The sequence below is a fragment of the Carcharhinus amblyrhynchos genome, chromosome 20, assembly GCF_965287045.1.
Source record: "Carcharhinus amblyrhynchos chromosome 20, sCarAmb.v2.hapA, whole genome shotgun sequence".
Taxonomy (NCBI): domain Eukaryota; kingdom Metazoa; phylum Chordata; class Chondrichthyes; order Carcharhiniformes; family Carcharhinidae; genus Carcharhinus; species Carcharhinus amblyrhynchos.
In genome coordinates this window covers 52,557,495-52,584,557 of record NC_137343.1, presented here as the reverse complement: position 1 = coordinate 52,584,557, position 27,063 = coordinate 52,557,495, and the positions used below count along the sequence as shown (strand labels likewise).

The 27,063-nt window shown below is 45.5% G+C and overlaps 1 protein-coding gene across 1 annotated transcript in view; it reads right to left on the bottom strand.

Annotated features, from left to right (window-relative positions):
- rnf185 (ring finger protein 185) overlaps positions 1 to 24,395 on the bottom strand; it is a 44,961-nt gene extending 20,566 nt beyond the window's left edge. The window contains exons 1-3 of the mRNA XM_080208629.1: positions 24,196 to 24,395; positions 21,975 to 21,993; positions 7,014 to 7,126 (exon numbers count right to left, since the gene is read on the bottom strand). Of these exons, the coding sequence (XP_080064755.1) occupies positions 7,014 to 7,126; positions 21,975 to 21,993; positions 24,196 to 24,359 (296 nt within the window). The 5' untranslated portion in view covers positions 24,360 to 24,395. The remainder of the gene's footprint in view (positions 1 to 7,013; positions 7,127 to 21,974; positions 21,994 to 24,195) is intronic.
- Between the last annotated feature and the right edge of the window lie 2,668 nt (positions 24,396 to 27,063).

Here is a 27,063-nt window from a genome sequence, read left to right as displayed (position 1 = left end):
TCAGATGGTACACCAGTTCCATGATGGCCTGATGGCCAGAGTACTGGACGGCGGAGAATCCTCTGAGGCATTCCCAGTCACCAATGGCATCAAACAAGACTGTGTGCTCGCACCCACACTGTTCAGCATGATGTTTACTGCCATGCTGAATGATGCCTTCCAGGACAGTGTTGCTGGAATCAGCCTCAAGTACAGAGTGGATGGGAAGGTCTTCAACCTGAGGAGACTTCAAGCTATTACCAAAGGGAAGGAGGCTATTCTGAGAGATTTCCTTTTTGCCGATGACTGCGCCCTGTATACTGGCTCACAGCCAGAGATGCAAGTCAGTATGGACAAATTTTCCATGGCTTGTGACAACTTTGGACTCACCATCAACATTAAAAAGGCTGAAGTCATGCACCAGCCTGCTCTTCATGCACTGTATGCAGAACCCATAATCACAATCAAAGGGCAGAAACTACAGGCAGTGGACCAGTTCACTTATCTTGACAGCACCCTCTCCCAAGCAGTGACGATTGATACAGAAGTTAACTGCAGAATAACAAAGGCAAGTTCTACTTTCGGTAGACTGCACTCCACTGTATGGGAACGTCGAGGAATCAGCCCAGCGACAAAACTGAAGGTCTACAGCAACGTGGTACTCACTACCCTCCTGTGAAACGAGGACTGTGTATCGAAGGCATGCAAAACAGCTCAATCATTTACACATGACTTGTCTTCGCAGAATATTACACATCCGATGGCAAGACAAAGTTCCTGACACTGAAGTTCTCTCTAGAGCAAGTCTACCATCAGTCCACACACTGCTGATGAGAGCACAGACCCGGTGGGGCAGGTCATGTCATCCGTATGTCAGACCAGCGCATACCCAAGCAGCTCCTTTTTGGGGAACTCTCTGCTGGAAGACGCTCACATGGAGGGCAGAAGAAACGTTTCAAAGACACACTCAAGACCTCCCTGAAGTCGCTTGACATTGACACGACCACCTGGGAAACACTGGCACAAAACTGTCCTACCCTGGTCCGGATGGGATCTACCCTAGGATTCTCTGGGAGGCTAGAGAGGTGATTGCAGAGCCTCTGGCTCAGATCTTCAGGTCGTCATTGGTCTCTGGTGTAGTCCCGGAGGATTGGAGGATAGCGAATGTTGTCCCATTGTTTAAGAAGGGGAACAGAGACTTTGCCGGGAATTATAGACCGGTGAGTCTTACTTCTGTTGTGGGCAAGGTTTTAGAAAAAATTATTAGGGATAGGATTTATAGTTATTTGGAGTGTAATGAATTGATTAGAAATAGTCAGCATGGTTTTGTAGCAGGTAGGTCGTGCCTTACTAACCTTATTGAGTTTTTTGAGAAGGTGACCAAAGAGGTGGATGGGGGTAAGGCAGTTGACGTGGTATACATGGATTTTAGTAAGGCGTTCGATAAGGTTCACCATGGTAGGCTTCTGCAGAAAATGCAGATGTATGGGATTGTGGGTAATCTAGGAAGTTGGATCAGGAATTGGCTATCAGATAGGAGACAGAGGGTGGTGGTGGATGGTAAATATTCATCATGGAGTGCAGTTACGAGTGGTGTGCCTCAGGGATCTGTTTTGGGGCCACTGTTGTTTGTAATTTTTATTAATGATCTGGATGAGGGTATAGTTGGGTGGATTAGTAAATTTGCTGATGACACCAAAGTTGGAGGTGTGGTAGATTGTGAGGAAGGGTGTCATAGTCTGCAGGGAGACTTAGATAGGTTGCAGAGCTGGGCCGAGAGGTGGCGGATGGAATTTAATGCGGAGAAGTGTGAGGTAATTCACTTTGGTAGGAGCAACAGATGTGTCGAGTATAGGGCTAACGGGAGGACTTTGAATAGTGTGGATGAACAGAGGGATCTAGGTGTGTGTGTACATAGATCCCTGAAAGTTGGGAATCAAGTAGATAAGGTTGTCAAGAAGGCGTACGGTGTCTTGGCGTTTATTGGTAGGGGGATTGAATTTAGGAGTCGCAGTGTAATGTTGCAACTGTACACTACTCTAGTGCGGCCGCACTTGGAGTACTGTGTGCAGTTCTGGTCCCCGCATTACAAGAAGGATGTGGAGGCGTTGGAGAGGGTGCAGAGGAGGTTTACTAGGATGTTGCCTGGTATGGTGGGGAGGTCCTATGAGGAGAGACTGAGGGATCTAGGGTTGTTTTCGTTGGAAAGAAGGCGGCTAAGAGGGGATCTTATTGAAACATATAAGATGATTAGAGGTTTAGATAGGGTGGATAGTGATAGCCTTTTTCCTCGGATGGAGAAAGCTAGCACGAGGGGGCATGGCTTTAAATTAAGGGGGGGTAGCTACAGGACGGATGTCAGGGGTAGGTTCTTTACCCAGCGGGTGGTGAGGGATTGGAATGCCCTGCCTGCTGCAGTTGTAAATGCGTCTAGTTTGGGGGCGTTTAAGAGATCTCTGGATAGGTTTATGGACGAAAAGGGATTGGTATAGGCTAGTGGGTCATTGTTTTTGTAACTGGTCGGCGCAACATCGTGGGCCGAAGGGCCTGTTCTGCGCTGTAATGTTCTATGTTCTATGTTACCTGGCACTGCCTCATCCATAAAGGCTGTCAAGCTCACGAGGCAAGGTGTATTGCTGAAGCACAACTTAAGCGCAAGCTGCACAAGTCCAGAGCCACCAGCGCAACAACTACAGTGTCTACACCAGTCTGACCAATATGTGCCAGGACATTCCGCGCCCGAATTGGCCTGCTCAGTCATCTTCGGACACACTGCAACCAGCCTCAAAATGACTAATGGTGTCAAGGTCCTTATCGATGACGATGGATGAGCAACAATGTAAACAGGACCCAAAAGTTAGAAAATATCATGGGAAAAGTCAATCCAAACACTAACTAACATTGAGGACATCACCTCCATTCAAAACCTGGTCAGTTCCAGAAGTCTTTTTCTGAATGGAGGTCAGTCACCAGTGGAGTGCCCCAGGGATCTGTTCTAGGACCCTTGCTGTTTGTCATTTTCATAAATGACCTGGATGAGGAAGTGGAGGGATGGGTAAGTAAGTTCGCTGATGACACGAAGGTCGGTGGTGTTGTGGATGGTCTGGAAGGATGTCAAAAGTTGCAGCAGGACATAAATAGGATGCAGGACTGGGCGGAGAAGTGGCAGATGGACTTCAACGTGGATAAATGCGTAGTCGTCCATTTTGGCAGAACCAACGGGATGAACGAGTACACTATCAAAGGCAGGAGTCTTAGTAGTGTTGAAGAGCAGAAGGATCTTGGGGTCCGGGTCCACAGGACTCTTAAATCGGCCTCGCAGGTGGAAGAGGTGGTCAAGAAGGCGTATGGTGTACTGGCCTTCATTAATCGAGGGATTGAGTTTAGGAGTCGGGAGGTAATGCTGCAACTTTATAAGACCCTTGTCAGGTCTCATTTGGAGTACTGTGCGCAGTTCTGGTCGCCTCACTATAGGAAAGACATAGAAGCTATTGAAAGGGTACAGAGGAGATTTACAAGGATGTTGCCTGGACTGGGAGGCATGCCTTATGAAGTTAGGTTGAGGGAGCTGGGTCTCTTTTCCCTGGAGAGACGAAGGTTGAGAGGCGACCTGATAGAGGTTTATAAAACGTTGAGAGGAATGGATAGGGTGGATTCTCAGAGGCTATTTCCCCGGGTTGAGATGGTCGCTACGAGAGGACACGGATTTAAGGTGCGGGGAGGAAAGTACAGAAGTGATGTTAGGGGTAAGTTTTTCACTCAGAGGGTGGTGAGTGAGTGGAATCGGCTGCCGTCAGTGGTGGTGGAGGCGAACTCGCTGGGGTCTTTTAAAAGACTTCTGGATGAGTATATGGGGTTTTATGGGACTGGGGGTTATAGATAGGTGTTGATGTGATCGGCGCAACTCGTGGGCCGAAGGGCCTGTTTGTGCTGTAGTGTTCTATGTTCTAAGTGCATCACAGTTTCTAACTTCCAGACAAATGCTTATATGCCTGAAGAGTTCTCCACATTAATTGTTTAAATGCTGTTTTCAAAACAGGTGACCAGGATTGATGATGGAATGGTGATGGAAGGCCTTCAGTTTGTTCTAATCTTGCTGGCCTCAATCCTACAAGGGAGAGATTCCTTGTAGTTCATGAGGAGGCAGTGGCAGAGTTATATTATCACTGAACGAGTTAATCCAGAGATCTAGTGCAAGCAGCACAGATTGTGTGCAGGTTTTGTGCAGTCATTCACAGTAATTTGTGTTTGGCAAGAGAAAAGTGATCCTGAAGGTTGCCAGACTGTTAGCAAAGCTTAATAAATAAATGCCTTTAGCAGTCATTTCCACACTCCTCCCCTGCCTTATTCTCAAAGTTTGGTTTATAGTTGACTCAATTCCCACCGCAATAAATATCTTGTCACATCACAGCTCATTCAAATAATTCAGAATGGGGAATGCTTTAACTTTTCATTCTGTATAAGATTACAAACATCTACATTTTACTGCTGTCCCCATTAGTTGGGTCTTGTTGCAACAGATGGTGAAATTTGAATTTAGTAAAAACCTGGAATTGAAAATCTATTCAACAACTGTTGATTGTCGTAAAAATCCATGTTGTTCACTAATGTCTTTTATGGATGGAAATCTGCCATCCGTATCTGGTCTGGCTTATGTGCGAGTCCAGAGTCACAGCAATGTAGCTGACTCTCAATGGCCCTCTGGAGGGCAGTTAAGGATGGACAATAAATGCTGGTCCAGCCAGTGACACCAATGTCCCATAACAGGAATTAAAAGAATCAATTAACAATCTCTCTGTGCATACTCATCCACCTTATCTTTACTCCCTCATTCCCACCAGTAAAAACAGATCAAAGTTTTTTCTTTATTCCTTCATGGGGTGTGGGTGTCATAGACATAGAAAATAGGAGTTTGCGCATTCTCCCCATGCTTGCGTGGGTTTTCTCCGGTTTCCTCCCACACCCCAAAGATGTGCTCTTAGGCTGATTGGTGTAACAAATTGTCCCTAAATTAGTCTCCCCCCAATCTGGTTTCCAATGTGGCGTGCCAGAAGCGTAGACAAGAGTCATGGGTGGAGAGGGGACTCACAATGGTGGCGTGGGCTGGTTGGGCTGAAGGGCCTGTTTCCCGTGCTGTGTTGTTCTTTGAGCAGGAATAAGCCAGTCGGCCTTTCAAGCCTGCTCCACTACTGAGTGTGATTGTGGCTGATCTTCTGACTCAACACCATATTCTCACTCTCCCCATACCCTTTAACACCAAGATATCTAATTCCTTCTTAAATATATTCAGTAATTTGGTCTTCACAGCCTTCTGTGGTAGACAATTTTACAGATTCATCATCTGAGTGAAGAGGTTTCTCCTCCTAAATTGCCTATTCCTCATCCTGCCACTGCAACCGCTTGGTTCTGGGCCCCTAACCTCCGTGTTCCCTTCTCCCCACCCAGAGGAAAGAACATCCTTGCATCCAGTCTGCCCAGCCCTGTCAGAATGTTATATATTTCAATCAGATCCCCTCTCATTCTTCTAAATTCCAGTGAATACAGGCCCAGTCGTCACAATCTCACCATCTTAGAAATTGGTCTTGTGAACCTTCACTGCGTTGCCTCTATGGCAAGTATATCTTTTCTAAGGAAAGGAGACCAAAACGGCACATGATGCCCAAGGTGTGATTTCACCAGAGCCCTGCCCAGCTGCAGTAAGACATTCTTTGCTCCTTCACTCAAGTCCTCTTGCAATAAAGGCCAACATGCTGTTTGTCCTTCTAACTGCCTGCTATGCCTGCGTGCTTGTTTTCAGTGACTGATGTACAAGGATACCTCGGTCCCCCTGTATATCAACATTTATTAATCTATCACTTTTTAAATAACGCTCTGCCATTCTGTTTCGCCACCCAGAGAGAATAATTTAACATTCATACTGCATCTGCCATATATTTGCCCACACATTCAACTTGTCTGTATGACCTTGAAGTCCCTCAACATCCTCCTCACCACTCACCTCACCAAGCTTGGTGTTGTCAGCAAACTTGGAAATATTACCTTTGGTTCTCTCATCCAAAACATTGAGGTCGCTGGCTGCGCCCATCGCTAGTTGTCCTAGAACTGAGTAGCTGGTTTGGCATTTTCAGAGGGCATTTAAGAGTCAACCACATTGCTGTGGGTCTGGAATCACAAGTTGACCAGAACACGTAAGGACAGCGTTCCCTAAAAGATATTAGTGAGCCAGATGGATTTTTAAGGACAATCAACAATGATTTCATGATCTTCATTAGATTCAATCCCAAATTTTTATTGAATTCAAATTTCACCATCTGCTATGTTGGAATTTGAACTCAGATCCCTGGAGCATGACCCTGCATCTTTAGATTACTAATCCAGTGACGATATCACTAAACCGTTATCTTTCTAAACTGACATGCACGCTTCATATATCTGAAAGCACCCTATAGGATGTGATCTGCATTTGAAAAATTAATGCATAGCATCATATTCAATTTACAAATGGCAATTCCAACTGTTTAAGTGACTGAGCCCAGGTTCCAGTCTACTGCTTGTTGAATCTTCTCCAAAATCACAGGACATTAGCGTCACCAAATAAAACTGTCTTACGTTACACAAAAAACATCTTGACAGAATATGGTAAGCATTCCAGCTACCCACTGAAAAGATTGTATTTAAAAGGGGAGATTCTCATTTCATTGCCTCTGACAAACAAAAAAATACAAACATCAGAGGTTTTCAATTAGTGACTTCTGCTAAATTTGAAGTGAGATTAATAAAATTATCATTTACATTATGAGAACAGGTTTAAAATACTTTAACTTTCCCAAAGCACATCATTCACAAGTCAAATCATTAATATCACAAAAAATAAAGAGAAATGCCATTCAGTCTCGGCGATGTTCCAAATGAATGCACAACTTGTACCGTATTCACCATTTACAAATTAATGAATGACCCTCTCCCCAGTCCCCTACTTGATTATCAGGATGGATAGAAGTTGACATGTGGTGTTGTTTCATTGATTGTCTCACCTTGGATCCTGCTGACCTGTACTTCCTCTTCCATAAAGGGGAATGACTTTGTCTCGACTGATGCCTGCTTTGCAAACAGGGCAAACCTGTCTGTTGGGTCTAGTCTCTAACCACTGTCAGAATATAAAAATCAGAGGCTTTCAGTTAGTGATAACCACACCCCAAATAAAAGAGATAAAGAATATAATGATTCCAGTTCAACATAGTTCAAGAGAAACTAAAGAACACAAAAGGACATTTTTGCAGTACAAATATAATGGCTTATAGGTAGTTTAATAGAGGCATAAGCCTGAGTGCAAAGATGCTTTTATTGAATCTCACCTCTGTCCAATAAGGGTGACCCCTCATTTTAAAACAGTGTCCCCTGGTTATGTGCTCATCCACTAGAGGATAATGCTTTCAATGTTCACCTCGTTAACATCATTCAAGATGTTATATACTTCACTGAAGTCACTTCTCACTCTTCTAACCTCTTGTGTGAACATGCCCTGCCTTTCATAAGACAACCTGCTCATTCCAAGTATTCTGGTAAACCTCTTCTAAAACGCCCCCAATGTATTTACATTTTTTTTTTAAATGAAAAGACCAAAACTGCAGTGTTTGAGATGCAGTCTCACCAATGTCCTGTATAAATGAGGCATAACATCCTTACTTTTATGTTCAACTCCTCTTGTAATAAAGTTTAGCATTCCATTAGTCTTTTTGATTACATGTTCTACCTGCACACCAACATTTTATATTTACTGAATCCATATCCCTTTATCGCATTCTGCAATCGTTCTCCATTTAGCTAATACTGTTTCTTCATTCCTCCTACCAAAATGAACAACTTCACACTTTGCCACTCCGTCTGCAAGACTTTTGTCCATTCACTCAACCTATCTATATCTATCTGCAAACTTCAAATGTCTGCTTCACAACATACTTTCCTATCCATCTTCGTATTGTCTGCAAATTTAGTGACCACTGCTCCTCTCATCTCAGTCATTGATGTAAATTATAAAAACATCGAGGCTCCAGTCAGCACAGGCCCCTGTGAGACTCCACTCATCTCATCTAGTCAATTAGACAAAGATCCATTTCTGCATACTCTGTTTTGTGACAACCAATCTTCTATCCAACTAATACCAACTAACACCCCCTATACAATGAGCTTTTATTTTCTGATTAACCTTTGGTGTGGCACTGTTGTCAAATGCTTTCTGGAACTCCAAGTACAATATGTCTTTGATTGGATTTATTATCATATGTATTGGTATACATTATTGTTTCTTGCACGCTATACAGAGAAAGCATACTGTTCATAAAGTACATGCGGAAAAGGAAAAGAAAGGGTGCAGAATGCAGTGTGAATTAAGGCATTATTAGAGTTTGTAAGAGTACAGTTTTAAAAGCATAGAGTGAAGTAAAAGATAGAATTAAAAGTCATGCGGGGTACAGCTCGCAAGTCACCAAGCTCCGGCATCATCTTGTACATCTACAGGCTCCCCTCTAACCACAGCATATGTTACTCCTTCAAAGAATTCTTCATTTTCTTTCAATTAATTTGTGGGATATAGGAGTCACTGGCTGTGCCAGCATTTGTACTCTGTCTCTGATTGCACTGGAAATGAGTGGCTTGCTTGGCCATTTTTCACTAAATGTTAGGATGCTTATTAAAGTGCTTTTTATTCCCACAAGTAAAATCCATCTGCCATCTATTTTGTAAACTGTTTCTAGGAAGCACCTAAGAATCATAAAATCCCTACAATGCAGAAGAAGGCCATTCAGCCTGAGTCTGCACTGACTCTCCAACAAGAGTATCTTTCCCAGGCTCACCTGCCCCACCATAACTGCAACCCCATGCATTTTCCTCACTAATCCCCCTGACTTATACATCTTGGAACATTAAGCGGCAATTTACCATGGCCAATCCACCTAAACTGTACATCACTGTGGAAGAAACTAGAACACTGGAGGAAACCCACACAGACATGGGAGGATGTGCAAACTCCACACAGGGTCATCTAAGGCTGGAATCGAACCTGGGTCACTGACACTGTGAGGTAAAAGTGCTAACCACTGTTGGTGTTGGATAGTCAGAAGCTTTCTCCCCAGGGTGGAAGAGTCAATTATTAGAGGGAATTGGTTTAAGACGCGAGGGGCAAGGTTTAAAGGAGACGTATGACGCAAGTTTTTCTTTACGTAGAGTGGGTGCCTGGAACACTCTGCCAGGGGAGACAGGCAAAGCAGATATGGTAATGACTTTTAAGGGCAAGTGACAAATAAATGATGAGGAAGGGAATAGAGGGATATGGTCACCAGGAAAAGGAGTTTAAGTTCAGTCGGGTAGCATGGTCGGTGCAGGCTTGGAGGGTTGAAAGGCCTGTTCCTGTGCTGTAATTTTCTTTGCAATTAGTAGTCACAGTACTGTGATCTTGGAAGCAGTTTAGAAACAGAGGGTGTTCAAGAAGGAGTAGCAAAGAACGAGATGAGCAGCCATCCCAGGAAACAGCTCAGCTAGAGAAGGAGTTCGTCCAAAAGTCTTCACTGAACTGAAGACCATTCCCAAGTCTTGGTCATTTAGACTGTGCGGTGTGGTAATCGCTGGCTAGATTTAACCAATAGGTTTATGGTTGTTGTTTGGGAAACAGGGTCTCAAGAGAGTTTAGGATTATGGGAGAAACAGGTATTTTTAGGTTTTCAGTCTTTGAGGGCCTAAATGCTTACTGTTAATTTGCTGAAATATGACAGAAATATATCTTTGTTATCTTTCTTCTAGTTAATTAATACTTGTTTAAGACAAAGTGGGTCTGAGTTCTCAATGTTTCTGCAAACATTTCATATTAATATCCAAAAATAAAAACATCACATGAAACCCATGTTTGAGCTTGGAACACACACACACATAACATCAGCGGGTTTTGTAATATAGAAAATTGGGGGCTCTTGGATCAAGATATTTTAAAAAACATAATTCTCTTGGTGTAGAAAATTTGACTTCTTAAAAATAATGAGTATTATTTGTGGAAAGCAGGTGAAAATGTATTTTTTAAAGTAAAAGACTGCAGAACAAATGGCTCACTCTAGTCCATACTTAATTGGGAGTGGATAACATAACCGTGGCAAAATTGAAAAACATGCCTAATGCTAAGCTCTTACAATTGGCAGGAAAATTGGAGCTAAATTCATAATACAGTTAAAGAAATCCAAGATTGTGGAAAGACAAGCAGAGCACTTAAACATGCCAGAGACAACCGGCAAAACCCACTTCTCTAAAACAAAATGAGGCAGTGGAATTAGCAGGCATTCAGGGAATTGGAAATGCAGAAGTTAGCAGAAAATTGCAGAAAAAGAAAACAATAAGACAGAGAATTTAAGCTCAGAATGCAACAAGTCAAAGTAGAGACAATACAGCAAAGTGAGGAGGAGAGCAGCTCTACACATGAACTTAATGGAAACAATTTTTAAATTTGTACAGGTACTTCTAAAATTTGAGGAAAAGGATGTAGAAGCACTCTTTATACCTTTTGAAAAGGTAGCTAAAAAAAAAGGTGGTGACAAGAGAATTAGACAAACCCCTTGCTGAGTAAATGCGTAGGGTATATATGCATCTTTGGAGGGGGAGGGTAGATTGAAGGACTATGAGACAGTCAAAAGAATTACCTTTAGTGCATATGGATTAGTTCCTGAGGCATATAGGCAGAAATTTCAAAACACAAGTAAACAGCTTGGGCAAACTCATCTTGAATTAGCAAGATTAAAGGAAAACAATTTTCATCATTATATACAGGCTTGCTTGAAATGTTTGAAACTCAGAGAGGTGACGGTTTTAAAAAAAATGTAAAAATTCAATTTCTTGTTCCTTCACGTGCATCCTAACAATCAAAGAGACAGACTGTGAGACATTTAGCAGAGGTAAACGCGATTGCAAACTGGTCCACAGAAGCAAACCTCTTAAACCAGAAGACGACAAAAAACAGGAAGGAGTGAGAAGACAGTCAAGGAAAAGGGGAGCGGCTGAAACTCAAAGTGTTTTCACTATCACAGACAAAAGACAGTGCTAAAGAGGTTTCTTCAGAAAGAGGTCAAGAGGGTTAGTTGTCATCATTGCAATAAACTGGGCCACATGAAATCAGAGTGCTGGTTATTAAGGGGAAAGCTGATTGGAGTTATCAATTTTAAGAAGGGAAAAATGAAACCAGAGAATGGAGAACAAGAAAAGCAGGTTGAATTTATGCATCAAGTGAGCAAGCACCTACTGGAAATGAACAAATAGTAGAGGGGCAGAGTGTCTAGAATCATAGAATCCCTATAGTGCCGAAGGAGGCCATTCGGCCCAGAGTCTGCACCGACCACAATCCCATACAGGCCTCATCCCTGTAACCCCCACGTTTACCCCTGACACTGACACAAAGGGGCAATTTATCATTGCCAAACACATTATTGGACAGAGAGGGGAAACCGGAGCACCCGGAGAAAACCCACGCAGACACAGGGAGAACATGCAAACTCCACACAGTTCAGTGACCCGAGGTCAGAATTGAACCCGGGTCCCTGTCACTGTGAGGCAATGGTGTTAACCACTCTGCCATCACACTGTGGTGGTGGTGGATGTCTTCAAGGGTTTTGTGTATAGGAAGTGTTTCTCCATGTGGCCAGGATAAATGGGGAAGGACATTAAAATTCTGAGATAAAGGAACAAGTCAATCCCTTGTTCAGTGATTCTATTTTTCATTCATTCGAGAGACATGGACGTCACTGGCTGGCCAGCATTTATTGCTCATCCCTAGTTGCCCTTGAGGTGGTGGTGGTGAGGCCACCTTAGTGAAACAATGTAGTCCACATGCTGTGGGTTGATCCACAATATCATTAGGGAGGGAATTCCAGGATTTTGACCCAGTGCGAAGGAACAGAGATATATTTCCAATTCGGGATGGTGAGTGGTTTGGAGGGGAACTCGAAGTGGTGGTGCTCCCACGTATCTGCTACCCTCATCCCTCGAGATGTAAATAGTCATGGGCTTGAAAGGTGCTAAGGATCTTTGGTGTATTTCAGCAGTTCATCTTGTAGATAGCACACACTGCCGTGACTAAATATCAGTAGGGGAGGGAGTGGATGTTTATAGATGTGGTGCCAGTCAAATGGACTGCTTTGTCCTGGATGGTGTCGAGCTTCTTGAGTGCTATTGGAGCTGCACCTATACAGGCAAGTGGGCATACTCCTGACTTGTGCCTTGTAGATGGTGGACAGGGTTGGGGAGTCAGGAGGTGAGTTACTTGCTGCAGTATTCCCAGCCTCTGACCTGTTCTTGTAGCCACTGTGTTTATGTGGTGAATCCAGTTGAGTTTCTGATCAATGGTAGCACAAAGAATGTTGACAGTGGGGTTCAGTAATGGAAACACCATTGAATGCCAAGGAGCAGTGGTTAGAGTGTCTCTTATTAGTGATGGTCATTGCATAGCATTTGTGTGGTGCGAATGTTACTTGCCAGTTATCAGCCCAAGCCCCATATTGTCCCCATCTTGTTGCATTTGAATAAACTGCTTCAGTATTTGAGGAGTTGCAAATGGTGCTGAATATTATGCAATTAATTTTGTGGGATAAAGACATTTGTTGTCCCAAAGGGATATTAAAAGAAAAATTTCTGATTACAAGCAGTCATGGGAGAAAACAGTAAAATTCCACTCATAATTCCACTTAACGATCAATTTTAAGACAGGAGAAATATTTGATTTATTATTGTCACATGTATTAGCATACAACGAAAAGTATTGTTCCTGCGCACTATACATTCAAAGCACACCATTCATAGAAAAGAACAAAGAACAAAACAGCCCGGAAAACAGGCCCTTCAGCCGAACGGAAAGGAATCAGAGATTGTAATCAAGAAAAGGAAACAGAGTAGAAAGTAGTGTTACAGTCATAGCTAGCGTGCAGAGAAAGATCAACATAATGCGAGGTAGGTCCATTCAAAAGTCTGACGGCAGCAGGGAAGAAGCTGTTGAGTTGGGGTTGGTACGTGACCTCAGACTTTTGTATCTTTTTCCCAACGGAAGAAAGTGGAAGAGAGAACATCCGGGGTCCTTAATTATGCTTTGCCGAGGCAGCGGAAAGTGTAGACATAGTCAATGAATGGGAGGCTGGTTTGCATGATGAATTGGGCTACATTCACAGCTTTTTGCAGTTTCTTGCTGTCTTGGGCAGAGCAGGAGGTGTACGAAACTGTGATACAACCAGAAAGAATGCTTTCTGTAGTGGTGCGTCTGTAGAAATTGGTGAAAGACGTAGCTGACATGCCAAATTTCGTCTTGAGAAAGTTCAGGCATTGGTGGGTTTTCTTAACTATAGTGTCAACATGGGGGTGGGGGGGAACCAGGACAGGTAACTGTAGGATTGGTTGAGAAATTACCTAATAGGTAATTTTGCAGGGATTCATTATATTTTGGGGAGTGATGTGACAGGATCACAGTTAGTGGTGATATGCACAGTAACTGAACAGCCTATATACAATCTAGCTACAAGGTCCTTACAAAAATAATTTCCTGGAATGCTCTCAGATTGTGTAGTGACAAGATCACAGGCACAAAGTTAAACAGAAGGAGCAAGATGAAACAAACCAGACTGCAGGGGGGAGCAAGTGAAGATAAAAAGACAGATATGTTTACTTCAAACAGATTGACTGAGCGACAGTAAAAACAGTCCAAATTACACCAAATTTATCAAGTAACCTATTCAATGCCAGAAGCGCAGTGCATTCCTGAATATTATTTCAAGGTCTGTTATTTAAAGTCCTGATGAGAAAGTAAAGGCCAGCACAGGTGAGTGCAAATGATACCTGAGCACAAGAACATCAAATTACACTACTTCCTGAATACAAAAAACAGATTCTAAGAATAGCTCATGAGATGCCATTTGAGGATAAGGAAAACCAAAACCAAAGCTAGATTACACAGATGTGGCTATTTATGCCAAGTGGTGTGGAAACAAGATGTAATTAAACCAGTGCCTTTCATCCCTATTAAACTTGAAAAAAATTAAAGACCTCTTGAAGAACCTTTTCTCAAGTTCCGATTGATTGTTTGGGCCTCTTATCAAAACAAACACATTATAAATTAATATTTGTTGACTATTGTGGATATATAGCAATTAGACTCCCTGAAGTTATCCCACTCAGAGGTATTTCAGCTAAGAAAGTGGTAGAAGAATTGACCAAATCTTTCACCCAATATGGCTTACCAAAAGAAATCCAATGTGACAATTTAGAGATAAAGCAATATAATTTATCAACTCATCATCCAGAGCCACAGGGTGTATTAGAGAGGTAGCATCAAACTCAGAGATAGTATTAATTGAAGCAACTGAACACATTTACATCTATCCTGGAAGAGTTATAGGCCAGAAGCATTTCACCTGTCTGAAATCATAAATTACAAGTAAATGAGTCATCCACTTCAGGCATGTCATCTTTGGATGCCAAGGCTGGAGGGATTCACGTTGTGGAGCAATTACGGCCATAGCTGTCCAAGAAGCTTCAAAAATTAATTCATCACCAGGCTGACAGCCATGGAAAGTATTCTATAATCGTAGAGCTTGAACATGAAAAGATGTCGTGCCACATGTTTCAGAGTGCAATGAACTTCTCACTTTTTCATCATCCACACCAGTTCTACTGTTGTTTTTTTGTCTTAATCATGGTCCAAGGGGGAGGAAAAATGCATGTTTGACACAAGTTAAAATGCCATCACAAACTAGTGTGATCAGCCATTTTATTTTACAAGGTCAAGACAAGTTCTATGCATAGCTCTGTGCTGAACTGCAAGGAAAAAGATACAAATCTATCTCACTTCAGTATTTTATATACTTTTATCTTTAAAAAAAGGAACTCAGAAGCTTCATGGAGCTAATGGTTAAACAAATCATAAACAAATCATGTTTGAGCATAAGTCTGCAATTATCTTTGTTAACAAGGTTTCTGTTGCATACATTTTACTGTGATATTTTGATAGTTTAAGGGCTTTCTCAAGAGGTGGATGATATCCAGGGGAGACATGGTTTTGGTACCAGTATTACAGAGTCAGGTTTTAAGAGAATAATAATATATATATACCTACATTCTCTTTCCCCACACTATAGCTATGACTGTAACATGACATTCTGCACTCTATCATTTTCTTCTCTATGAACTGTATGCTTTGTCTGTGTAGTGAGCAAGAAACAATACTTTTCACTGTGTACTAATACAATAATAAATCAAACACCTTTATATATTCAATAGACGTCAAGCCTAACAACACTATCAGTGCATGAAAGTAGAAAAATCTTCAAGGTCTCCAAACATTTCTCCCCAGGGTTGGTGAGCAAAGTGAATTCACTACATTGGGTGAAAAGTGAAGAGTTTAGTAACTTGAAAAAGCAAAAAAAAAGTGAAAAACGAAACAAAAGAAGAAACCATTGGAAAGTGTGAAGTCTGTGATGAACTGAAGTCACCATTAACCTGTGGGAGTTATGGATTTCTGAGATAGGTTAGCGGAATTGGAGAGGAGGTGCTTCATTACTCTCCATGCACAATCCAGTGTGTACTTTCAACACGTGCGAACATAAAAATTAAACTAGGCTAAGGTGTTACTGTTTTGCATTCGTGCATACTTTGGTGCCTTTTCAGAGTCAATGGGCCAAATGGCCTCTTTCTGCATTGTATGACTTCCAAGTCTCTACAAATGGGTTATATTATTGACCAATTATCATTTTGGTTCATATGGTCTCGTTACCAAGATATGTTGAAATCATTCCCTTCTCCCAATTTACAGCCCGCCTTCTTGTTTTTGCTTCCAAACTGAATATCCTCACATTTATCCAAATGATACTGCAACTGCCATTGATTTGCCAACACACCAAACCTGACCAGATCATTCTGAAGGATCTCTGTACCCTCATCACAGTTCACCCTTCCACTCCACTTGGTATCATCTGCAAATTTTGAGATGTTACATTTTGTTCCTTGATCCAAATCATTAATATGTATTATGAATAATTTCTCCCTCAATGTCAACAAAGCATTGCTGAAAGAAATTGTCATCGTCTTCAGGAAACGTAAAGGAGAACATGCCCCTGTCTACATCAACAGGGATGAAGTAGGAAGGGTCAAGAGCTTCAGGGTTTTAGGTGTGCTGATCATAAACAATCTGTCCTGGTCCCCACATGCCGAAACTATAGTTAAGAAAGCCCACCAATACTTCTACTTTCTCAGAAGACTAAGAAAATTTGGCATGTCAGCTATGACTCTCACCAGCTTTTACAGATGCACCATAGAAAGCATTCTTTCTGGTTGTTATGGCTCCTGCTCTTTCCAAGACCACAAGAAAGGTTGTGAACGTAGCCCAATCCATCACACAAACCAGCCTCCCACCCATTGACCCTGTCTACACTTCCACTGCCTCGGAAAAGCAGCCAGCATAATTAAGGACTCCATGCACCCTGGACATTCTCTCCAAAAGAGAAAATGCTGGAAAATCTCAGCAGGTCTGGCAGCATTTGTAAGGAGAGAAAAGAGCTGATGTTTTGAGTCCAGATGACCCTTTGTCAAAGCGGACATTCTCTCTTCCACCTTCTTCCATCAGGAAAAATATACAAAAGTCTGAGGTCACGTATGAACTGACTCAAGAACAGTTTCTTCCCTGCTGCCATCAGACTTTTGAATGGATTTGAATGGTTAATCATTCTCTACACCCTAGCTATGACTGGAACACTACATACATGATTGGAATGCCCTGCCTGCTGCAGTTGTAAATGCGCCTAGTTTGGGGGCGTTTAAGAGATCCGTGGATAGGTTTATGGATGGAAAGGGTTTGGTTTAGGTTAGAGGGTCATTGCTTTTTAACTGGTCGGCGCAACATCGTGGGCCGAAGGGCCTGTTCTGCGCTGTAATGTTCTATGTTCTGCACTCCCTCATTTCCTTCTCTATGAATGTATGCTATCTGCATAGCATGCAAGAAACAATTCTTTTTACTGTATGCTAATACATATGACAATAATAAATCAAATCAAATAGCTGGGGTCCCAGCACCAATCCCTGTGGCACCCTACTAGTTACAGCCTGCCAATTTGAAAAGGATGTTTCCTGAGGCTTTTTATTTCTCTTCCATCTTCATACGTTTCTTTTTTGGCCAAAGGTAAATTATCTTTTTTCCCCAGTTTCCATCCCTCAGACTGAAACTGATGTCGAAAGTCAAGCTTGATTCACAAACCAAAATCGTGTGTCCTTTTCTGAATTCTATCCAATTCCAATTCAGACCGGTAATTTTAAATGTTAAATGTCGAGCTATCACTGCTTTCCTCGCCACTTCAGGTAATGACAACTGCAGTGTTTGCCAATTCCAAAAGCTTTGCTTTACCCACGTTTTGTAAACCACCCCGAGTGGCTCCTTCCACATCCAGGGAAATGTTAGCCACTGAAAGATCAATTTTTCCACAAAGCACTCCCTATTTACTAACTGAAATGCAACATCTGAAAAGAAACAACAGCACCTCAACACCCACTGTCTTTGAGTTCAATAATCCCAAACCAAACAAGGTGGAAATTTTAATCCTGGAAGAACTCCCAATTTTGTTAGGGACCAGACCAGAAACGACAAGTTAGATGAGATCTCAACTATTTTTGGATATTGGCATTACTGTGAGGGTCAAATGTTTCACTCCAGGTGTGATTCTATTGATCCACTAGGAAGCTTTTATCAAAAAAAAATTTAACAATATAGTTTAAATGTAACGAGTGAATTAGCTTAACATTTATCAATTGAAATAGTTAAACATGTCAAGCGACAGAGTGGCACTGTTGATCAAGGACAGTGTCACGGCTGTAGAGAAGGTGGACGCCGTGGAGGGACTGTCTACGGAGTCTCTGTGGGTGGAAGTTAGGAACAGCAAGGGGTCGATAACTTTGCTGGGTGTTTTCTATAGACCGCCCAATAGTGACAGGGAAGTTGAGGTGCAGACAGGGAAACAGATCCTGGAGAGACAGAGTTGTCGTGATGGGAGACTTTAACTTCCCAAGCATCGACTGGAATATCCCTAGGGTAAGGGGTTTGGATGGGGAGGAGTTCAGGAGGGTTTCCTGACACAGTACATGGATAAGCCTATGAAAGGAGAGGCTGTACCTGATCTGGTGGAGGCTAATGAACCTGGACAGGTGTCGGATCTCTCGGTGGGAGAGCATCTCGGGGATAGCGATCATAATTCTATCTCCTTCACAATAGCATTGGAAAGAGATAGGATCAGGCAGGCTAGGAAGGTGTTTATCTGGAGTAAGGGGAAATAGAACATAGAACATAACAGCACGGAACAGGCCCTTCGGCCCACAATGTTGCGCCGACCAGTCTTATTTTTAAAAAAAAACATTGACCCACTAATCTAAACCAATCCCTTTTCGTCCATAAACCTATCCACCAATCTCTTAAACGCCCCCAAACTAGGCGCATTTACAACTGCAGCAGGCAGGGCATTCCAGTCCCTCACCACCCTCTGGGTAAAGAACCTGCCCCTGACATCAGTCCTATAACTACCCCCCCTTAATTTAAAGCCATGCCCCCTCGTGCTAGCTTTCTCCATCCGAGGAAACAGGCTATCACCATCCACCCTATCTAAACCTCTAATCATCTTATATGTTTCTATAAGATCCCCTCTTAGCCGCCTTCTTTCCAGTGAAAACAACCCCAAATCCCTCAGTCTCTCCTCATAGGACCTCCCCTGCATACCAGGCAACATCCTGGTAAACCTCCTCTGCACCCTCTCCAAAGCCTCCACATCCTTCCTGTTATGTGGGGACCAGAACTGCACACAGTACTCCAAGTGCGGCCGCACCAGAGTTGTGTACAGTTGCATCATGACGCTGCGACTCCTAAATTCAATCCCCCTACCAACAAACGCCAAGAAACCGTATGCCTTCTTAACAACCTTATCTACTTGATTCCCAACTTTCAGGGATCTATGTACACATACACCTAGATCCCTCTGCTCCTCCACTCTATTCAAAGTCCTCCCGTTAGCCCTATACTCAACACATCTGTTATTCCTACCGAAATGGAAATATGAAGGCATCAGGCAGGAAGTTAGACGAGTAAACTGGAAGGAGGTGCTCTTGGGGAAAAGTACCGAAGGAAGGTGGCAGATTTTCAAGGAATGTTTGTCTGGAGCACTGCACGACAATGTTCCGATAAGACAAGGAGGTTTTGGTAGGTCACAGGAACCGTGGCGCATGGAGGTTGTGATGAACCTAGTTAGAAAGAAAAAGGCGTACAGAAGGATCAGAGAGCTAGGTGATGTTAAGGATCTAGAGGAGAATATGGGTTGTAGGAAGGAGCTTAAAAAGGAAATTAGGAGAGCCAGAAGGGATCATGAGAAGGCCTTGGCGGGTAAGATTAAGGAGAATCCCAAGGCGTTCTACAAATACGTAAAGAGTAAAAGGATGAGATGTGAAGGAACAGGACCTACAAGGTGAAGGGGAAAAAGTCTGTGTGGAACCAGAAGAAATGGCAGAAGTGCTTAATGAGTACTTTGCCTCGGTATTCACGGTGGAAAGTGATCTGGGAGGTTGTACTGCAGGTTTGCGGCGGACTGAAAAGATTGAGTATGTGGATATTAAGAAAGAGGATATGTTGGAACTTTTAAATTCTATCAAGGTAGATAAGTTGCCAGGACCGGATGGGATGTACCCCAGGTTACTGTGGGGGGGGTGAGGGAAGAGATTGCAGAGCCTCTGGCGATGGTCTTTGTGTCATCGATGGAGACGGGAGAGGTTCCGGAGGATTGTGGACGTGGTTCCTATTTTCAAGAAAGGGAACAGGGATAGCCTGGGAAATTACCGACTGGTGAGTCTGACCTCAGTGGTTGGTAAGTTGATGGAGAGGATTCTGAGGGACAGGAATTATGAACATTTAGAGAAGTTTAGTATGATCAAAAGTAGTCAGCACGGCTTTGTCAAGGGCAGGTCGTGCCTTATAAGTCAAGTTGAGTTCTTCGAAAATGTGACTAAAGACATTGACGAAGGAAGAGCAGTGGATGTGGTTTATATGGACTTCAGCAAGGTGTTCGATAAGATCCCCCATGTAAGACTTCTTGAAAAAGTGAGAGGGCATGGGATCCAAGGGGCTGCTGCCTTGTGGATCCAGAACTGGCCTGCCTGCAGAAGGCAAAGAGTGTTTTTTCTGCATGGAGGTCGGTCATCAGTGGAGTGCCCCAGGGATCGGTTCTGGGACCCTTGCCGTTTGTCGTTTTCATAAGTGACCTGGATGAGGAAGTGGAGGGATGTGTTGGTAAGTTTGCCGGCGACACGAAGGTTGGTGGTGTTGTGGATAGTCTGGAGGGATGTCAGAAGTTGCAATGTGACATAGGTAGGATGCAAGACCGGGCGGAGAAGTGGCAGATGGACTTCAACGCGGATAAATGCGTTGTGGTCCATTTTGGCAGGATCAATGGGACGAAAGAGTATAATATTAGGGTGGACAGTGAGAGCCTTTTTCCTCGAATGGTGATGGCTAACATGAGGGTGATAATTATAGGACGGATGTCAGAGGTAGGTTCTTTACTCAGAGGGTAGTAAGGGCGTGGAATGCCCTGCCTGTAGCAGTTGTGGACTCGCCAACTTTAAGGGCGTTCAAATGGTCATTGGATAGGCATATGGATAACATTGGAATTGTTTAGGTTAGAGGGTTATTAGATTCATTCCACTGGTTGACGCAACATCGAGGGCCGAAGGGCCTGTACTGCGCTGTAATGTTCTAATATCAAGGACAGGACTCTTAGCAGCGTAAAGGAGCAGAAGGACCTTGGGGTCCGCGTTCATAGGACTCTTAAATCGGCCTCACAGGTGGAGGATGTGGTCAAGAAGGCACATGGTGTATTGGCCTTCATTAATCGAGTTTAGGAGTCGGGAGATAATGCTGCAACTTTATAAGACCCTTGTCAGACCCCACTTGGAGTACTGTGCGCAGTTCTGGTCACCTCACTACAGGAAGGATGTGGAAGCTATTGAGAGGGTGCAGAGGAGATTTACAAGGATGTTGCCTGGATTGAGTGGCATGCCTTATGAGGATAGGTTGAGGGAGCTAGGTCTCTTCTCCCTGGAGAGACGAAGGTTGAGAGGCGACCTGATAGATGTTTATAAGATTTTGAGGTGTATAGATAGAGTGGATTCTCAGAGGCTATTTCCCAGGGCTGAAATGGTCGCTACAAGAGGATACAGGTTTAAGGTGCTGGGGAGCAGGTACAGAGGGGATGTCAGGGTAAGTGTTTCACTCAGAGGGTGGTGAGTGAGTGGAATCGGCTGCCGTCAGTGGTGGTGGAGGTGAACTCGTTGGGGTGTTTTAAGAGACTTCTGGATGAGTACATGGGATTTAATGGGATTGAGGGTTATAGATAAGCCTGGTAGGTAGGGATGTGATCGGTGCAACTGTGGGCCGAAGGGCCTGTTTGTTCTATGTTCTACTCTGAAACCCCAAGGGATAGCCCAAAAGATGAACAGCTCAGCTCAGATTAAAACAAACAGTCCAATATCTAGGATCAAGTATTCTTCTACATTCTAAGCACGTGGGCTACCTGGAGCAGACAGATTGGCATCGAAACATATCCTTCATGCGACAGCTGATTATCGATACATTTGTTAAAGGCACACTATGGTCACAGGTTACACTTGCTACTTTCCAGTCAGATGGAATTATAATGAATTTTGAAAATTTAATATCAACACATCCACTATTTCATTAACCACCTGTTTCAAGAAGCCAGGGTAAAGTTCTGAGGGCCTGGAGACTTGTCAGCCCTCAGCCCTCAAATGACTTGAATCCACCTCAGTGTTAAAGGAACAACCACTGGGCAAAAGGTAACACTTCAGCTGCCCATAACGTCAACATTCCTGTGCGAGTGTCATTGACTTTCACACCTTCAGGTAGGAAAAGCTCAAAAACAAAGTGTAAATAACAGACTTACCTGGTGCAAGCAGGGCCAGCTGTAGACATCCAGAGGTTTTACCAAAAAACAGGAACAAAACATGGTCACAATTAGAGTATTCAAACTTTTGGAAACAAACTTTTACAAACTTCACTGACGACCAACGATTCAACCCACACCATCCTCCCTGAACTCTCTACCCCCCAGCACCTACCAACCTTCCCATCCACTCTGCTGCCCTGCCTTCCCTACCCCATGTCCCACTCCCCACCGAGCCCCTCCCTCCAGCATCTATCATCCTCCCTGCATCCCCCCTCCGCTTTACACACCCCACCTTCTCTACCCCACAAACCCACTTTCCCAACCCCCCACACCCACCGTCGACAAGCCCCCGGCCACCTTCTCCACCCCCAACGCCTCGCTACTGCATTTGCCCCCTACAAACTCCCTTGCCTACCCTAACCGTCCATCCCACCCCCACTCATCCCCCACCCATCCATCTCCCCCACCCACTCTCTCATCCCCCGCCCTCCCTCTCTCTGACGACCCATTCTCCTTCTCACTACCCCCCCTTCCATTCACCCCTCACTTCCTAACTCTCTCTTCACACCCTACCTTCTCGACCTACTGCCTCTCAATTCCCTCCCCTCCGTCTTGGTCCTGCTGCATTCCTTCCCTCCCATTGCACCCTCACTCCCCCTACCCCCTCAGTACCTCTTCTCCCCTATTCCTCTCTCCCATTCCTTCCCCCTCCACCCACCCTTTCCCCATAGTCTCTCTCCCCTCTCCCAACCCCATTTTTCTCCCCTCCTCCATCCCCATCTCTCCCCTGCTCCCTGGTTTCCTCTCCCCTCCCCCATCCGCCTCCCGCTCCTCCCCGTTTCTCCGACGCTGTCCCCATCTTCCTCTCCTCTCCCCACCTCCCCGGTCTCCCTCTCTCTCCCCTCCTCCACACCCATCTGTCTCCCCCCGTCTTTCCCACTCCCCCGCCTTTTTCTCCCCTCCCCATGCACACGTCCCTCTCCCCCACTTCAAACACACCCCTCTCCCCTGTCTCCCCCCGGCCCATCTTTCTCCACCCCACCTCTTTCCCCCCACTCCCCTCCCGCCTCTCTCCCCCATCCACTCCCCCTCCCTCTCTCTCCCCTTCCTCCCTCCCCCCTTCCTCCCTCCCCCCTCCCCCCCTTCCTCCCTCCCATCCTCTCCCCCCTCGCCCACTCCCCCCTCCCCTCCCCCCATCCTCCCTCCCCCCTCGCCCACTCCCCCCTCCCCTCCCCCCATCCTCCCTCCTCCCTCCCCCCTCCCCCCCCATCCTCCCTCCTCCCTCCCCCCTCCCCCCCCATCCTCCCTCCTCCACTCCCCCCTCCCCCCCCCCCATCCTCCCTCCCCCCTCCCCCCCCATCCTCCCTCCCCCCTCCCCCCCCCATCCTCCCTCCCCCACTCCCCCCCCCACTCCCCCCCCATCCTCCCTCCCCCACTCCCCCCTCCCCCCCCCACTCCCCCCCCCATCCTCCCTCCCCACTCCCCCCCCCCCATCCTCCCTCCCCACTCCCCCCCCCCCACTCCCCCCCCCATCCTCCCTCCCCCACTCCCCCCTCCCCCCCCATCCTCCCTCCCCCACTCCCCCCTCCCCCCCCATCCTCCCTCCCCCCTCCCCCACTCCCCCCCGTCCTCCCTCACTCCCCCCTCCCCCACTCCCCCCTCCCCCCCGTCCTCCCTCACTCCCCCCTCCCCCACTCCCCCCTCCCCCACTCCCCCCTCCCCCACTCCCCCCTCCCCCACCGTCCTCCCTCACTCCCCCCTCCCCCCCACTCCCCCCTCCCCCCCGTCCTCCCTCCCCCACTCCCCCCCATCCTCCCTCCCCCACTCCCCCCCATCCTCCCTCCCCCCTCCCCCCCTCCCCCACTCCCCCCCCATCCTCCCTCCCCCCTCCCCCACTCCCCCCCCATCCCCCCTCCCCCCCCATCCTCCCTCCCCCCTCCCCCCCCCGTCCTCCCTCCCCCCTCGTCCTCCCTCCCCCCTCGCACACTCCCCCCTCCCCTCTACCTTGCCCCCCCGCCTCCCTCCCCACCCCACCCTACCCCTCCCCCCTCCTCCCTCCCCCCCCTCCCTACCCCTCCCCCCTCCTCCCTCCCCCCCCCTCCCCCCTCCTCCTCCCCCCCCCTCCTCCCCCCTCCCCTCACCCCCCCTCCCCCTCCCCTCCCCCTCCCCCTCCCCCTCCCCTCACCCCCCCTCCCCCTCCCCCTCCCCCTCCCCTCACCAGAACAGGTGTCCACACAGGCTGATAACGGCGTCTTTGGCGGTGTCCAGACAGATGTTACACTCGAAGGTGCTGTCCCCGGGCCCGCGGCTCTCCCCCGGTCCCTGCCCCTGTCCGGACCCGGGCCCTTTCTCCGCGGCCGCCGTGGGGCCCACATTCGCCATCGCCCCGGAAGCGACACGCTGATTTCCGGTTGCTGACCGGAAGGGACCGGGCCGAGAAAACACTCCCCTCACAGCACAAGGCCGGAGATTGGGTCCGCCCGGGGCGGGGGGCGGGGATTGGAGGTGTAGTGGACAGTGAGGAAGGTTTTCAAAGCTTGCAGAGGGATTTGGATCAGGTAGAGAAATGGGCTGAAAAATGTCAGATGAAGTTTAATGCAGACAAGTGTGAGGTATTGCACTTTGGAAGGACAAACCATGGTAGAACATACAAGGTAAATGGTAGGACACTGAAAAGTGTAGTAGAACAGAGGGATCTGGGAGTACAGATACGTAATTCCCTAAAAGTGGCGTCACAGGTACACAGGGTCATAAAGAGTGCTTTTGGAACACTGGCCTTTATAAATCAAAGTATTGAGTATAAGAGTTGGAATGTTACGGTGAGGTCGTATAAGACATTGGTGAGGCCGAATTTAGAGAATTGTGTGCAGTTTTGGTCACCTAATTATAGGAAGGATATTAATAAGGTTGAAAGAGCACAGAGAAGGTTTACAAGGATGTTGCCGGGACTTGAGAAACTGAGTTATAGAGAAAGGCTGAATAGGTTAGGACTTTATTCTACGTTCCAGGGAATAATGAGGGGAGATTTGATAGAGGTGTATAAGGTATAGATAGAGGTGTATAGGTGTAGATAGAGTGGGTGTATTATTGACCTTAATAATCGTTTTCATTTGACGTTTTCAAGTTTCCTTTGTACTTTGATTTTGTTTGGGCTGTTCCCCCTCCTTTTGGGGAGCTGCCCCTTTTACTTTGTCCTGATTTAACTTGAGTTTGTTTATTTGGTTTGACCTTAAAAGAGGCCAAATTTGCTGGGGAGTGTAGAGGCCAGCTGAAGCAGTCAGAAGGCAAACCATAATTCATGTTGATGACACCGAGTATCTGAGGAATTTTGACAGTGGGTCAAGTTGCATCCCCAGAATCGCGGTCCCTAAAATTGGAACCCTGTCTTATCAACTGGACACAGAGGAAGGGTTGTTTGAAAACACATAGACCATTTGAGAAAAAGAGAGTGTTGCCATTCGGAATTATATTGCCATCAAGAAATGAGACATAGCACAGTGGTTAGAACTGCTGCCTCACAGTGCCGGAGACCTGGGTTCAATTCCCGGTTTGGGTCACTATCTGTGTAGAGTCTGCACTTTCTCCCCGTGTCTGTACAGGTTTCCTCCCACAGTGTGAAAGGTGTGTTGGTTAGATGCATTGGCTATGCTAAATTCTCCCTCAGTGTACCCGAACAGGCACCACAGTGTGGGACTAGGGAATTTCACAGTGACTTCATTGCAGCATTAACGTAAGCCTACTTGAGACACTAATTAATAAACTTTAAAAAAACTGTTTTAGTACCAGAGTATCGAGTTGTCCTCCGGCAGAACAATTGACATCTCCATGGAAACTCCTTCAAAAAGGAGGCGGCACATGACATACATAGGTAGCTGGGATCAAGTGAATCCCTTGAGTATCGGGGGTGTAGGAGTAGAGTTAAGAGAGAAATCAGGAGGGCAAAAAGGGCACACAAGATTGTTTTGGCAGATAAGGCAAAGGAGAATCCAAAGAGCTTCTACAAATACATAAAGGGCAAAAGAGTAACTAGGGAGAGAGTAGGGCCTGTTAAGGGTCAACAAGGTCATCTGTGTGCAGACCCACAAGAGATGGGTGATCCTAAATGTATATTTCTCATTGGTATTCACTGTTGAGAAAAACATGATGTCCTTCTATTACAGAGGTGGTGGTGGTGCTGGAAGTCTTAAAGCGCATCTAGGTAGATAAATCCCCAGGATCTGATGAAGTGTATCCCAGGACATTGTGGGAGGTCAGGGAGGAAATTGTGGGTCCCCTAGCAGAGATATTTGTATCATTGATAGTCTGGGGTGAGGTACCTGAAGACTGGAGAGTGGCAAATGTTGTGCCTTTGTTTAAAAAGGGCTGCAGGGAAAACCCTGGGAACTACAGGCCAGTGAGCCTCACATCTGCGTGGATGTGATTGTGACTGATGGGACGTCTTATTGAAGTTGTACAAAACATTGGTAAGGCCACACTTGGAATACTGTGTACAATTCTGGTCACCCTATTATAGAAAGGATATTTTTAAACTAGAAAAAGAGTGCAGAAAAGATTTACTAGGATGCTACGGTTTGAGTTAGGAGGAGAGGTTGGATAGACTGGGACTTTTCCCTCTGGAATGTACGGGGCTGAGGGGTGATCAGAGGTCTATAAAATACAGGGGCACAGATCAGCTAGATAGTCTATATCTTATTTCAAAGGGAGGGGTGTATAAAACTAGAGGACATTGGTTTAAGGTGAGAGGGGAGAGATACAGAAACATCCAAAGGGACAACTTTTCCGCAGAGGGTTATGAGTGTCTGGAACAAGCTGCTAGAGGCAGTAGTAGAGGCAGGGACAATGTTGTCTTTTAAAAAGCATTTAGACAGTTACATGGGTAAGATGGGTTTAGAGGGATATGGGTCAAATGCACGTAATTGGGACTAACTTAGGGATTTAAAAAAAAATGGGTGACAGGGATAAGTTGGACTGAAGGGGCTGTTTCCATGCTGTAAACCTCTATGAAACAGATAAACCGGAATTGTCTGCGCCTGAAGAGGCACCTGTCATCGTGATTTTGGCTGACAGCAATCCTGTGGCCAAGTTA